Source organism: Helicoverpa zea, chromosome 20 (assembly GCF_022581195.2).
Source record: "Helicoverpa zea isolate HzStark_Cry1AcR chromosome 20, ilHelZeax1.1, whole genome shotgun sequence".
NCBI lineage: Eukaryota > Metazoa > Arthropoda > Insecta > Lepidoptera > Noctuidae > Helicoverpa > Helicoverpa zea.
In genome coordinates, this window is record NC_061471.1 from 4,930,331 (window position 1) to 4,946,798 (window position 16,468).

The 16,468-nt window shown below is 35.8% G+C and overlaps 1 protein-coding gene across 4 annotated transcripts in view; it reads right to left on the bottom strand.

Annotated features, from left to right (window-relative positions):
• LOC124640410 (ETS-like protein pointed) overlaps positions 1–16,468 on the bottom strand; it is a 116,077-nt gene that overhangs the window by 84,522 nt on the left and 15,087 nt on the right. For all 4 annotated transcript variants that reach the window (XM_047178174.1, XM_047178175.1, XM_047178172.1 and 1 more), the window contains exon 3: positions 5,751–5,871. In XM_047178174.1, coding sequence (XP_047034130.1) covers positions 5,751–5,871 — 121 coding nt within the window. The remainder of the gene's footprint in view (positions 1–5,750; positions 5,872–16,468) is intronic.

The following is a 16,468-nucleotide window of genomic DNA, read 5'->3' on the forward strand; positions in this document are numbered from 1 at the left end:
CGTTCACGATTAATGGCTTTAAAGACTTATAAATATGTACATATTGAGCAAAATCTTGTCCTAGATATTTTTCGTTTCTTTTGTGAAATAGTTTTGCGAAGCTTTGGGTAGAAATGCGGTCTTCTGAAAGAAACGTTAGGAAATAAACATATACACATTTTCATGACCAAACAACGGGTTATTTGTAAACAAAAAAACTAAGCCCAGTCTATGAAAGCAATGACAGCCAACAATGTAGACTAGCCTAAATCTAAGTTCAGTGTTTGTAAACCAAATGTTAAATAATAAATGTTTTCCACGTAACCCAATGTAACTTTAGTAGTTATGCGAGTAAAGTATACACAGAGGGGCTCGTAGTTTTGGCAACATCCTGTATATGGAACAACATGCGCGGGAAATGGACACCGCAACATCCGATCTTGAGGTGACCACCACCCGACTGGTTTTTCGCATGTTTTTTACTGCATTTTTATGGATTTATTTAGATTTTTATTAAGTTTTTAAAAGCCAGTATTTTATTATTAATTTGACAATGCGTCCCACTCATGGTACTATCCCATTCACCATTGTTTCGGTTTGTCATAACATTTCGTGGTTTATCGATTAAAAATAGATTTTTATGGCTCTAGTTGGGCATAAAATGGGAATTTGCATAATAATCTAATAATGTCGATGCTGTGTGTTATTTATCATGATTAAAAAATAAAACTTGTAGCTTACTAACGATGGCAAAAAATATGAATGTGCCTGAGAATTGTGTTACAGGATATTTAGTTTTGTATATTCTACGTTTGATCATAATTTTCAGAAAACTGAACAGTTTATATCTGAGTGTGGTAAGTGAAAATATATATAGAGCTAAATAAAATAAATGTACATTATTATACGAAAACTAACTACTGTCGCGAAAATTGTGACCACAAAACCGCAAAATAAGGCACTGTTCACACAACTATTTACTATGATAACATGCAAACCGCAACTGTGTCCACAAAGTTTATATGTATTATGTAGTTGCATAATACATAATAATTAGTACATTATACACAGTGGGTTCGCGGTACTGTGAATCACTCGCCAGTAAGTCTGATAAAGCCATACAAATTGTTCCACTCTCGTTCCATAACTATGCGGTTAGTTAGAACTCTGATAATACATGATAACGGACTACCGACAATTTGTAATTTCATTATTATCATGTACTAAGGTTTTCATAACGAGATGTTTTATTTAGGTCTTGTTACAATAAATAATTTTAATATTTCCATCAACTGTTCTGTTATCTGCGTTTTAAATTAAATGTTTGCTGTGTGGACTTTGTTTAGTGATTCTGAGAATAATAGCGATATTAGGTAGATACACTATAATAGCATTTGTTCCTAAGAAAAGTTCTAGAGATTTCTGAAAAGTTAAGTTCGATTTTTAGAAGCACTTTTTGTCATATCAACAGCTCTGTATAAATTAAATACACAGTTTAAGTCAGATTCATTGAAGACTTCGCCGTGGGGCTAACCTGTAGTCTGTCATTCAATAATCATTTCGATATCATATAAGCGTATTAGTATTATACTTAGTACTTATCAGCATATTTCCGAGAAGGTTCCTTCGAGGGTGGCAATTCGATTCGCGTTTCGATTAATGTTATAATCTGTAATTATTGCGGGCAGTCTTGCGACGCCGCACCGAAGGAACCGCTCACATTACATCCGAAGGAATTCATGCAGGTCCATGCCAAAAATCTTTAAAAAATTCCCAGTATATAAATTCCCAGTATATAAATCTGTCAAGATAAAATATTTAAAAATTTTGTATTCTTCAAAGTAAAATGAAAAAAAAACGTGCTTCACTTTCATACTTTGAATTCAGAATGCTAAAAAACGTATGGTTCTGAAACGTTGTTTATGAAAATAGCTAATCAACGGTCATCCATTCAGACGAGGTTCCAAGTTTTATTAGATATCATTGGAGGAAAATCCGGTACAATATGCATTTGCGTACCTAAACTTATGCAAATATTAATGAACCGTGACCGATTTTCCCGGATGACTGTATCTGGATTCCGGTTTTAATTAATAGATTGAAGAATAATTAAGCATGTTATTTTTGCTTTATTTTGAAAACAAGCTCAGTGAATAGGTATAACGGGTGTGTCGTTCACAATCACATTAAATGAAATGCGTTAATATACTAGTTAACATATGTCGATTAACACAAAGAAAAAAGAAAAATACGTAAAAATAAAAAAATGCATTTTTCAAACAAAGTAAATAGAATAAAAATGTGCGAAAATTAGAACACCATATAAAAGTCAGTCATTACAAACAACTGGAATTCTCCCTTGCAAACTGACAGCTGTCAGCTATTCAAAATGTTCGATACTCCTAACTTTATCTCTGCTTTACACATGATGTTGTAAATTATAAAAACGAAAAATGACTCCTGTGGCCAAACCACTGAATGGATTAGGTTATTTTTTTTACAATTCGCCATAGAATATCATAAAGCATATGTGATAGGATTTAATGTGATTGTGAACGACACACCCTGTATACACATAATATGTAGAGTTTGCGTTCATTCATGCAATCTTGTTATGTTTTTTCAGTGAGGAAAATCCATTTTACAAATATCTAAAATAATCGTCTGAGGTTTCTTTGATTTGATAAATACCTATATTGCTATTATTCCAAGAATAAATTGATAGTTTTTTGATAGGCTGTTTATCGGTTGTAAAATTTTAAAGAATTCTAAAGCTTAATTGTCTATTGTATTGCATGCTTTTCCATTTGGAAAATGACACTCCTTACATGGATGAAATAAGTATGTAAACAGTTCTGTGGGGAATCTTCCTACTCATCGGGAAGTCCCATACCAAAAACAGGTATGATTAGGCAATGGGTAAATAATAATCATAGCTTAGACACTATTGTTCAAGGGAATCAAAAACTTTAAGTCGTGGAGATAAAGACGAAATTCCCGTGAAACATTATGATTGTAGCTTTGCAAAGCTTTTGTTTGACTTCACAAGAAACAAAAAAAACTGCGACCAATGTTTACAAAAGCCCAAGTTTATTCAGAAAAGTTTAAAAAACAAAAAGGAACACATTAGTTAAACGACTATTTATGCTTGGAAGACGATTTGAATACATCGATTTACCTCACGTGTTCAGATATGTGGTGTTCCCACGTCGAGAAAACAATGGGCCCGTATGAGCCCACCCTGGAGGCATCGCTACTCTGGGGTCAATGCACTCGCACACATAATTACTGACGTGCGAATATGGGAGACCTGATTGAGCACGTAATTAGGTCACCGGCATCTGTCACGAAGGCAATGACCAGGTGACAATTTTATCACTTTTTTAACAGACTTCTCAAACAAAAGAATGTACTCTTTGGTGGAGTACGCACTTTTACTTTTTTAGGATTATCGCCCTTGTACTAATTTAAGGGGTTAATTGTTGACTCTATATTTTTTTATTCAAATCAAAAGATAAGATTAAAATTATTTACGATATACCTATATTATGTGATTTATGATATAGTAGGTATTATATATTTTTAAGTGTGACGTCTTTTCAGTTAAGCCACTCGTGTATGAATTATTTTGTTATGCCATTGTCAGCCGGATATAAACACAGACCTATATTTATCGAATGATTGATAACAAAACGTTATAGATAGTCAGATAATAAGTACATATTTTTTTGTAAATATGCAACGAAAGAATGAGTGAATAGTATGAAAATCGATATGCCCTATTAAGAATGTTACTTGTGAGATGACAGCAGATGGAAGAGTATGGAAGGAGAAGTCATGCTGTGTCTACCTCGTATCCTGTTACAGCCTTTTTTTTTTTGTTTTTTTTTTTATCGTCCTACTGCTGGGCACAGGCCTCCTCTCACACGGAGAAGGATTGAGAAAGAATTGATTGTCTACCTCGTATACAATTGAGAAATTAGTAGAACAAAGGATGATGATAATGAGTCCTGTTCCAATGCTTCCTAGAGTAATCTTCGGCTAGATTGATGTCCCTCTAAATGTCGTGCAGTTTATGTAGATATATAATACCTAATGCAGGTCTGTTATGGACGTGGAGAGCTAATCTGAAAGTGCACCGATGTAACGAGGATGCGGCGTATTATCCTATTCACCTATTTATTAATACGTGGTACATAGACTATACCTCCCGTGGCACGTAACAAGCAAATGACTCAATTACTATCGGTTTTGTAGCCCCCTTTTTGCTAGTGCTTACCTATATGTACTAGCCACTTAGACAGCCATTTTTGAAACGGTGAAACAAGTACACTGTGTGTGCACATATTTCTCAGCCTAACAAACTACTCTGTCAATGGTAATACATTCACTTTAAACATTATCCTTTCTTCCTTTTTATTCTAGGAAAGAACGTGCACAACCAGCGGCATTTGAAAATTCTTCTTGCAATAAGACTATAAAATACAAAGATACATAAGACCCTATGATACATAAGACCCTATGGTGACCATGGGGTCTTATTGAGCTTAGGGTATTTTCTTCATGTGGATATGACTTTAAGGTTGTGTTTACCATTCACTTTAATTTTAACACAATTTTCTTCTGACACTTTTCCTCTTAATATCGATGGCAAATGGAAGCGTCGATGCCCTTTGACCATTTAGATATACGGTAACTTGTCTTATTTAAACGCTTTTAACTATGCAATGAAATCTTGTTAGATTATTTTAATACATGTAAGGATACTAATAAATAAAGAGACAGTTACATGAAGAAACTTCAGAATTGAATTTGAGTATTTTTTTTATTTTGAGCATATTCAATAGGACATGTTTCGATCTTTACCTTTCAGTTCCAAAACAATGTCTGCACAAACCTATCCTAAAATCGTAGTATGACTCCTCGCCGTTCTTCTTATAACAAGACGAGGATCAATTCCGGCGGAGGTTAGCAACCAACTGCAGGATGCCTGGCATTGCCGGAGACTGCAGACGCGAGCCAGTTCCGCTCCTCACTGATTTGCCGGAGGGAACGAGCCTAACCTTCCACGTCAGGATAAAGTCGTTAGGCTAAACGATAGCCACGTCACACACTTGACGGATCCACGGAGATTCTTTGACGATTGTTATGGGGAGATTTTGCGTTTTTTGGATTGTCATAGTGTGTGAGCATAATGTGTGTTGTAACTTTATTATCATTAGAGTGAATCTATACTATCAGTCAACTCGAAAGTTCGTGATTGAATACCGACCGAAAACGAATTAATTTCAAGGCCGTCTTCAGTAAGTCGTTGGGACTTTTCCTACAAGTTATCATTGTAGATATCGATGTAAATTTTAATGTTGCATTAACGATATGTTAACCTCGCTGTAAATACTTGCTATCAATTAAGTGCATTATGTACTTCCGCTCCAAATTGCTTCAAAAAGGCTAAATAACATCGATATACCGAGGCTGTGACAGAGTTATTACGTCCCTTAGACTCAAACGATTATTTAAAAATAAAATGAAAAATAAGATTAAAAAGTCTAAGCTGTCAAAACCTCCCTGTGGCCCTACAGTCAGTTTTGGTGGTTCCCTTCAAGGTAGCCAGCGTAGGAAACACCGTCCATAACCCTTTCACGTAATAATAAGTAGTGTTATTGCAAAATAAATTATTTAATTTGATCATGTACCTACAAAACACGCAACCTTCCTGTATCACCATTATTCAATACAGCCCTAATCTAGAAAGTTCTATAGACACTTACCTAGAGAAGCCTCAGGGTCGGAGAGGTCGGAGAGAGAAGGCACTTTCTGCATCGCGCGCGGTTCCTCCGCCTCCGGGGGCTCCGTCTTGATGCCGTCGGCGGCGCCGCCACCCTCATCGCACTGGAAGTTATAGTATTATAAGTTAAGGAAAATTTTAAGGTAGATGTGTTGAAGAGCTTAGGGAAGAATTATTGAATTTGCCATCCAATGCCTTATGGCTCAGTCGCTTCTTGTAAAACATTGGTACCTACTCAGTTGCATCTAGTTAGACTGAAAGCCGACCCCAACAAATTTGGGTAAAGGTTGTGCAGATGATGATGATGATGCTTAACAAAAACAAGCATTCATGTCTAGGCTTATCACATGATGTTCTATTTAAATTTTTAATTTTATAGACAATCGGTTAACATGTAAAATGAAACCTATAACTTCAGTCTTGAAATACTACGGCAAATGATTAACATATTGACGTTAGCGATGACTAAATGGCAGCAATAAATCAAATACAGACAAGACTCCCGAATCAGCAAGTAGGCTTTTAAAAACCTTGTAGTGTCCAACAAAAGAGGATATTATTTTATATAAGGTGGCGGGCGGGCGGTGATGGCATCGCAGGCGCAGGCCAAGTAGTATGCCGTCCACACACCACCACTTCCGTTCGCTGTTCGGACATGCGTCGCTTAAAAAAATATTCACAGCACAATGCCTCAAAAGATCCTTTGATCTATGTTCATTCTTATTCAAAAGAATAAAGTCTATACGATAAGAAATAAACTTCGACTATATATTTTTAAATACGTAGTTAACGCGAATGTTTTGTGGTGTTGAAGTTGTATTGTGAAATGTAAACTTCTGATAAATTAATTAACTCTGATAGAAAGAACAGTTTTTCTAACCTCTCTCAAAGGTAAATAATACAGGAAAAATCAAACTGAAAAGAAGACGAGAAGATGGTTTCAAGCTATCCGTTAAAATCCCTGTAGTATGTTTGAGTCCGTGGTTTTAGTAACTTAATTATTATTTTTATAAATAATTATAAATAATTTAGTCAGTTTTTATACAACACAACATACTATCCACCTAATCTATAATTCTTAAATCTATCTTATTTAATTAACAAAATATTTTCCATGTAGATTTCACAATAAAAGGAGGACTTTTGCGCGTCCCTATCTGACCCTTCTCAGTTGAATATCTCGTGGCCCATGACACGACTCCTAATCACAAAGTATATCAATATGGTTCAATAAAAACGTCAAAATCGAATCAGAGTGCCCCCTCGAGCCAATCAACTCCGTACGATGGGTCTCTATGAAGCCCTGGTACACGTTTACTGTACCTCATAAATATGATAACAACTATGTATTGTACATATTTTAAGACCATCATTCGCATTTGATATAATAATAGGTATTCAGAAAGGAGCAATCTTCTACTTCAAATCCTTATAGTTTGCCTTACCTACAAGACTTAATTTTGCAGGGTTATAAAAAGAATTTACATCTATCGAAGTTAATTTGAAGACTGCTTACTATTGTGCATTCAATATCAGCAAATAAAGTGAAGAGAGAACTAATTAGTCTACCGTTACGAGTGCTAATTACCCGACAGTTGAGTGTGAATTTCTGAATAAATTGTAATCAGTACTAAGTAGCCTTAGTACAAATAAACTTGAATATAAAGTGGCTATCAATGCGAACGCAATGTCTATTTTTAACTATCTCGTAACGTTCTCAAAGTGTTCAGGAAGTATGTAATAGATTTTTCGTGCAGGAAATTCTAATTTACTGTAACAATTTTCTAAATAACTTAGACATTAACGTCATAAGAATCATTTCTATAATTCAGTGCGAGACTCTTTAATTAGGTATCATGGAGGACGAATTCGTGACATCTTACATCTTAACTGAATGCATATGGCAGAATAATGAATTCCCTGTCCATTGAGCCGTGCCCGTTGATTAACCCGTAAACATTCATGGGGTATTTTGGTTCGGTTCAAAGTGTGGGGTCGGCTCACCCCTATTTTGTCTTGGCACGTGATTACCGATATTGGAGGGCACGATCCCAATTCACTAGAACATCTCTTATTATCCGCCTGACGATTGACGCACGGCAGTCAACGTTTTTTCTTTCGCATTAATTTATTTAATCAGAGAAACGCTAAAACTATTTGTGTAATAAAAATGACATCAATTTGCTTTTAATTTTAATAATAGCAATAAATACTGCTAATAAAATAAACTCCAAATGTTAATTAAGAAGCTATTAAAATTAATTATGTACATTTGATGTGGTGGTAAGATTGGAGTTGGTTATTTTTTATTTAATCAAAAGCTTTCGTGTTCGTTACAATGTCGGTAAGATGGTTTGCAGGAAAAGGGGACAGTGTGTGCTCAATCACTGGAGCGTTCAAAGGGGTCCGTATGGCTGAGGTTTCTGGGTACCATTATTGCGTTGTAGGACGATAAGGCCAAAATGACCACGTAGCTTGACAGCGACGGTTACAATAATTATTAGGGAACGTTTTATAAAACGTAGCAGAAAATAATAAGATTTCATTCAAAACTCTTCTTGTATAAAAACTGCTAATGACTGAATTGCCACCAAAGCAAAATTCAAAAATCGAACACAAGAAAAGTAAAACAAGATGTAAATAACTTATGGTCGAGGTTAATTGACAATTTGTCGCTCATTTATCGTTGAAGAAACGTGTGCGATGTCAAGATCTTGTCTCCTTACATCAAGGGAAGCTACTTTTTAAACGTGCTCTGATTTATCTGGTGCTGTTGATCCCCCTCCTGATAAATTACCCTTCAAACGGCGTTAAAAAGTAAATTATTGGTAGATTATATTGTGTTCCATTGTCAGAGAGAGTGAGTTATGAGCTTTTTTGTTGTTTAATTTTGGAACGTCGACTTCTGTTTGGAGTAAGTGGCGGTTAACGGTTTTAAAAATGGTGTGATTTTTAAATAGAGAAGGGTGACGATCGAGTAAATGTTTTTTTTAAGTAGCATATTAATCTGTGATGTTTTTAAAGGAAATTGGTTTTCAGATCAGACAGTTTTTTTTTTTTAAGAAACGAAACCTTCCGAAAAATACGGTTTGTAAAATTTTGAAAAGAAAAGTAAAACGGGTTGAGAAGCCAAGTCGTGTGTCTTGTATTCAAATTATTCGCAAAACACGAATGAAGCGGTTCATGCAAAAAGTAACCGATTACAGTTGGGTACAAACGTACACATGAACAACGTAACAGTTATTTACAAAACATTATGAACACATCAGGTTTTATCAACATATCGCGTACTCATGACGATTTTCAAGGAACAATCATAATTTCGCAATTTTTGTGGGGAAAAGGAAATGGTTCACGATAGATAATATTTTTTAAATTAATGTTTAGTAAAAATACCTTCAAAACTTGTAAAAACAAATGTTTCTCTGGAGTTTTCTATGGCTGTGTGGGGTATGTATGAGTATTCTATGAGCTTACAAGAAAAGGAAAATTATATTTGTTCTTAGAAAATTTACATCCCTAACTTAAGAAATCTATCTTCTCAGAACATGAGCCTGTGGCAATAATTTCACTAGCAACTTAATAAGCATAAATACACTCAATAATATTAGAAAAATCACAACAAATTTGTCATATCCTGTGAGGCGGACGTAACTAGCATCGTCCCTTTAATTAGTAGCCGGAAATCGTAGCAGGCCCTAATGAGACACGCCAGGATAGGCCCGATCATTTCTAATTATATTATTACGTAAATTATTTTGTGATATTAACGATATTTTTGCGAGGCATTGGACATAAGGGAGAGCGAATCAACGTTTTGATAGTTTCAGTTGTATCAAAAGACGTTGAACTAGAATAGAGATCTAGGCATTCCTCTAACTCCTGACTCCTTGTTTGAACCTCCTTACAGTACAGATTATGATATCGATAGAAAAAAAATACTTCACCATAAAATATGAAGACCAAAACTCAAATCGACAAGAACATACGTAAATCACGTCAGCGATTATTCTTTATGGTCGCACAGAACACAGACTCTCTCTAAACTATGGAGGATTAAGATATGTTGATAAGGAAATTGGAAATTAATCAAATGAAAAACGTTCTTTCAAACAACTTTGACTTGAGATGTAAAGCCAAGTAACCCGTCCCAAATTAAATAACGTTTCGTATAATTATTCCCAACCAATTTGACACCCGAACCCTCTCGAGTAATCATTAAACTAATACAATACACCGTGTAACCCATTCGTAAAAAGTTCCATCAGTTTTTCGTCGTACTCAGCTAATGTCGAAACTCATTAGTGCAGCTTAGCGTCAGTGTCACGGACAAGTTTAAAAATAAAAAACTAAAAAGCGCGGGATCTTTGAAATAAGAACTCGGGTTTGTTTTCGATTCTCCTTTATTCAAGTCGCTGATTGATTTTGACCGTGTGTATGAATTAAACTACTTTATTGTTGTTTTTGTTTGAACTGAAAACCTGAAAACTGGCAGAAAAGACTATCGTTTTTATAAATAAAAGCATTAGCTATTGTATACGTCTAGCTGTTATTCGAGAGTCTAGTTTTTGTTAATTATTATAAACAGACTGGTTTACTTGAGAATAGACGAATAATGACAGGTCTTAAACAATTACAGAATATATCTTATTTGTAAAACCGAGGCTACACGTCGTATAAACGCACGTGATATAAACTGTAGTGGAAAGTGAAACTAGGAACAATATCCTATTAAAAATAAAGGAGAGTGCAAGTTGATCAGCTGTTCACGGTCCAGTGGTCCGGAGCGACACATCCGGGGATGTTAGGACAGCGTAGGGGGCTCGCGACGGAGGTGACATTACGAGGAAGCCAACATTACACAAAATTATATTTTACTTAAGTTTTTTGTTTGAATATTTAGATACTTAAAAGTAACAAAAAAAACGTAAATTAAAATCTAGGAACAAAAGTCGATTTTGCACTCATAATCCAAGACAACATTAGAACACGAAATTAGACTGAAACTTCTTTCCTAACATTGAGCTTTTACAAAGAAGATGGCATACCAAATACAGAAAAATCTACAACCAACCTTTTTATAACCCTGCTACTACAAACTGGTACAAAACAAGTCCAAACATAAATACAAATTATTTTCCACGTTACTTTCATAATTATACGCATTACAAATGAGTTCCAAGGCTCAGTATACCAGTTTTAACGCCCAGATAATTACAAAAACGCTACTGTTTTCTTTGAAACCTGTTAAGCTCAGAATAAGTTCTTGTGATTACAGATCTATCGGAAACGTGTATGAAAACATGTTCGCAATGTACGGCCATTAGGAAAAATACATGAATAGTAGAGCACCTGTAGTACAGACGCCAGAAGGTCAACCTACCCGAATCTGTTATTTTTTTCCTATAGAACATTAACCTTCCACCATTGTGATAAGGTTGAAAATCCAATGAAGAAATTTGACAGATTAAGGAAGGTTGATCTTTTAAGAGTAGAGTTCATTAAGTTCTGTCTTATACGGTCTGTCTGATTATTCTGCATGAGAAGATTTATATGTATTTTAACTGAAAAAAATACTTTATATCTTATCTCGATGCCAATGGTATATGATTAGAGAACATCAGTACTTATTACTGTTTTAAAATTCTTTTTTGGTAACCCTGTTTATGGTAATACTTGAGGTTCTCAGTGGTAAATGTATCTCAAGGTATCAAAAACCGTACTATTTTTGGCGGATGTTAAAACATTATAAACCGTAATAAAAACAAGAAATACAGTTGTTAGGCTTGTTTGTCCTGTACATTTTCTATTATAAACTGCTTTCATATTCAATTCTACAAATTATAATTTAAAATCGGGCCAAGTCGTTGACCTCGTTTATTGCAAAACTTCTCGCAATTATAGTTTTCAAAAATCGTTTAAAATTTTGCGGTTCTCACAGTTTTGGAAATTATTTAATTGTAAACAAAATAAGTCTTTAGAAGAGCTTATTTGCAGACAGAAATATTGAATGAAAGTAGTACCTTTTCCGCCATGAAACTGAATAAGTCATAATAATTTAAGGGTAGTAATAAACCGAGTGACTGCAAATTACAATTTTAAGTGTCAAAATTAATTAATTTGGGTTATACATATAATTACTAAGTGAGCGACTGACTGTAAGTGACGAAAAATCAATAGAACAGTATCTTACAAACATTAATTTGAGTTACTTAAAACACAAAATGAGCAGCTTCATAATATTTGAGCGACTTAATATTTGTTTGAGTGTCAACGTTACGTCCTGCATTTTTTTCAATATTTGACAAATATATTTTTAATACTGAGCGGCATTTTATCTTAAATGAAGTGTTTCGAATACAAAATGTGTGAAACCCTTTCAAATACACGTAAAGTCATTAAAACTAAGATTTCACATAGGTGCCCGCTTTTTTTGCAAAAGAGTGTGCTTGCTGTACACTGTTAGGTGCTTCATTTTCATTTATTTTGAATAGTTTAAAACAACAGCCACATATTTTTACACCAATAGATACTGTCTGTTTCCTATCACTGACCCATCTGTCAATAAGTTCAAGCTATGTTGTACAAGGTATAGCTATGCGCATGCGGCAAACTAAAGCTAATAAGCGTAGGTATTGTAGTAGGTCATTATCATCAGATTTTTCAAAGTTAATGTTTTTCGGTAATATCTAAATATCGGTTATCATTTGGTAATCTGGCAGGAACTAGGGGGCCCCATTCGATCGCGGGGTCCTGGGTACGTGCCCATAGTGCCCAGTGGAGAAGAGGAGCCTGCGTCTACGCGGTTTTGAATTGCACTCTAGGGGTAGGGCAAACAAGACTACGTGGAGTCGGTTTTGCAGCGATTCGTTTTCAAAATTCTGCCATCTTAAAATAGAATGTCAGGAACCAATAATCATTAATAAAGCAGCTTACAAAACTTTGCTCAAAGTGAACTTTTTAGTAGTACGTTATGTATAACCTCACTTAGAAAAATCGATTCTATCTTAATATTGAAGTTGCTCTCTCTGTATTTCCAGTCGCTCACTTAGTAATGTAGTCGCTCGTATAAAATTTTAATATATGAAATGGATTTATCACAATCCACTTTTTGTAAGCTCATTCTGGATTTTATTATTAACTAGCTTTTGCCCGCGACTTCGTACGCGGATCCTGTCCCTTATGCCAGCGACTATGGGGTCAGCAAAATCAAAGATCTGAATAGTCGCAATAGACGTGACCATAGGGATAAAAGTAGTGATTCTAATTAGACCGCATTTAAGTTGTGTGTGGCAAAAATATTACACGTAGGTATTATTTCGTAAAAAAACATTAAATAGATGACAAAGTCGTGGTGACTTAGTGGAATTCGTGGTGGTTTAGTGGGTAGAGAACCAATCTCTCAAGTATGAGCGTGCGTCTTTGATTCCAGGTCTGGCAAGTGCCTGCCAATGCAACTTTTCTAAGTTCGTATGTACTTTCTACGTATATTTTGGATACCAATGACCGTTATTTGGAGGGGATGTTAAACTGTAGGTTCCGACTGTCATTGAACATTCTTGGCAGTCGTTATGGGTAGTCAGAAGCCAGTAAGTCTTACCAAGGGGTAACCGGGTTGTGGAGGTCAGATAGGCAGTCGCTCCTTGTAAAACACTGGTACTCAGTTGCATCGTGACTGGAAGTCGACCCTAACATAATTGGGACAAAGGCTCTTGAGATAATAACGACAATAATAATGAGATATAGGCACCGCAAGACATCTGAGGCTGATGACGGGGAGTAGCGACCCCGCGGGGCTATATATACTGAGTTCTCCAGGGAGAGTATACTGTCCCCCATCTCCGGCCGGTCGGAGTGAACCATGACGGGGGTAGGTCTCACGCCTCTGGCTTGGCTTGGCCGTCCAGAGTGGAGTCGCTAGAGCAGGATTAGTGGCCCTGCTCGGAGGGTAGGTGCCTCATGGTAAGCACAGGGAGCGCGTAATCCGCGTTTAAAGTCCGCCGAGGTATCCTCACCCTTCAGCCGCTCATGTCCCTATTGCCCTCTTGTTGCTATTCAGTGACTGGTTACAGTAAGTGAGGTGGCGAGTCTCCACCTGCCGTTTTTACATGTACCTAATACATTGTCATCCACTAACATCCCATCAAAATAGCCCAAGTAGTTTTCCTCCATAGTTAGCAATAGTTTAGCACAGAACCGGGGATTGTCTTTTTTTTAACGACGTCCACCGGGGATTGTCCTTGGGTTCATTTCTATAGTGTATAAAGGGATAATCGTCGGTTTTGTGTCACCATTTCATTAAAGTTGTCTCAAAAGGGCTTCAGCGTGTTGGCTTCGACCCCACGTTTGCCTCCCAAAAATTTGGAACTCTGTAGTCCCGAGGTCTGGAAGAGATATACAAAATAATAATGAAGATAAAACGCAACAAAGTTAGAGAGTGGAGGCTCGTGACGCCACGTCTAGGTATGTAAAATTTGTACTAAGCAGTGACTTAACACGAAATTCAAGCGTTGTTGTATCTTCGTTATTATTTGTTTGTGAGAGAGAGAAAAGAAAAATGCGTGTCCATTATTTTAGGGTTATCTAAAAGACGGACTAATTACTTATTTTGATTCACTATACCTATTTCATAACATTCATTTCTATACATTTCAAGTGTAGTATTGCTCTTGAAGTTCCACATCAGGTGTTCCAGATCTTCGATGTTTACACGTCAATAGAGAGTGCTTATCAGATTGAACCACTTTTGCTAAAACGTCATATCTTTATAAGCTATAGTCTAGCTGGGCTCCTGGGTTTCCACATTAGGTGTTTTACATCTTCAATTTTTATAAGTCAACAGAGAGTGCTTATCAGATTGAACAACTTTTGCTAAAACGTCATACCTCTATATGCTATAGTCTAGCTGGGCCCCTGGAGTTCCACATCAGGTGTTTTAGATCTTCAATTTGTATAAGTCAATAGAAAGTGCTTATCAAATTGAACAACTTTTGCTAAAACGGCATACCTGTATATGGTACAGAGAAGCTGGGCTCTTGGGGTTCCACATCAGGTGTTCCAGATCTTAAAATTTATAATCTCAGCTGAAAATGCTCATCAAATGAAACAATTTTTGCCACGGCACCATATTTGTATCTCTTATAGTTTTATTGGTCTGTTGGAGTTCTGCATCAGGTCTTCAAGTTTCGAAGATAAATTATAGCCTATATGTTGACCAGGCCTAATACTGATACAACAAAGAAAAAATCATTGAAATCCGTTCAGTAGTTCGGAAGATTAGCGTGTACAAACAAACAGACATACAGACATACAGACATACAGACATACAGACAAACAGACAGAATTTTTTTTTTGGATTTGTGCTCCATTACTGTTTCTAAACCCCACCCAATTATTATTTTTTTAATATATTCAATGTACAGACACAGTTTTTTTACAGATTTATTATATGTATAGATCAATATTCGTTGTTAGTTTAATTCATCAAATCTTCTCAAATTCATACCGCTCAAGTTATTAATACAGTATGTCATCATCAGTCGCAAAGCGTTTTTTTAATCGCTCGTTTTATAATTCCCCATAATTTAACACCACAATAATCGTGTCACGACGACATAATTATCAATACATTTTCTGGCACCTGTAAATTGAAACAGAAATAATACGGCGTTTGTAAACATTGTAAGACAAACGTCGATATATGGGCCAGTGCCAACTCGAAACTGGCCGTGGCTAGTTTTCTAAAGAAACCGATCGCTTAGCATAAACGTTGCTGCTTTTTCAAGCTCATTCGGATTTCCTCTCGTTTATTAATCAAGGGATCGCTGATAAAGCTAGCGCCGTAAGACTTTCTAAAGAGCGTTTACTCTTACTTTATATAGTAACACCTTAAGTTCCGGTGTTGCCACTGTTTAAGATTATTATTATGGTGGCAGCCACGTCGGGCGAACGTGACTGGGTGCATGAAAGAAATGTGTCTGTCAGACACTGGTAGCCGTCACCGTGTCCATCAAATGCGTTTGTGGCGTCTTTTTAGTCTTGTTGCATTTCAATCTTTACGTTTTTAACTGCTACGTTAGGTAGATAGTATTAAAAGTATAGCGTTAGTTATTTTGTAACATATTTTTAAATAAATACCTACGTAATATCTGCCTGGGTGATTAACAGCGTGGAGATTCCCAAACCGCTTTAGAAGGTGACATTGACAATTTGAACTTTTGAATTTTGACACAAGGCCATCGTAACGAAACCTAAACTAATTCGAAACATATGTTTTTATGAATGAAACGCATCAATTATTGTTTATAGGCATTTCGTTGTTTGATGTGAATTCTGTTAGGGCATTGAATTCTGAGAACGTGTCTACATCAAAGAATATTTTGTTTAACGTTAATACTTGGCGGATTTAAAAAGGTTTCAAGTAGTTACTGGATCAATTCTAACGGGTTTCGATAACTCCGCGAACACAACCTTGTAGAGACTGGATCATTTAATGGGAGTAAGGAGAAAAAAAGTTGCCTGCGAGTGGTTACACGACTTTATGTACTTAGGTACAAGCAACTTTTATAAACTAAGTATTAAACCGGAGATGTATTGGCATAAAGCCACTATCCCTCATGCGAGGATTATAGATTTTTAATCTATGTTTTTTTCTGAGATAGATGACTTTTGATTGAATTTTGATTAGATATGCGTTGATAG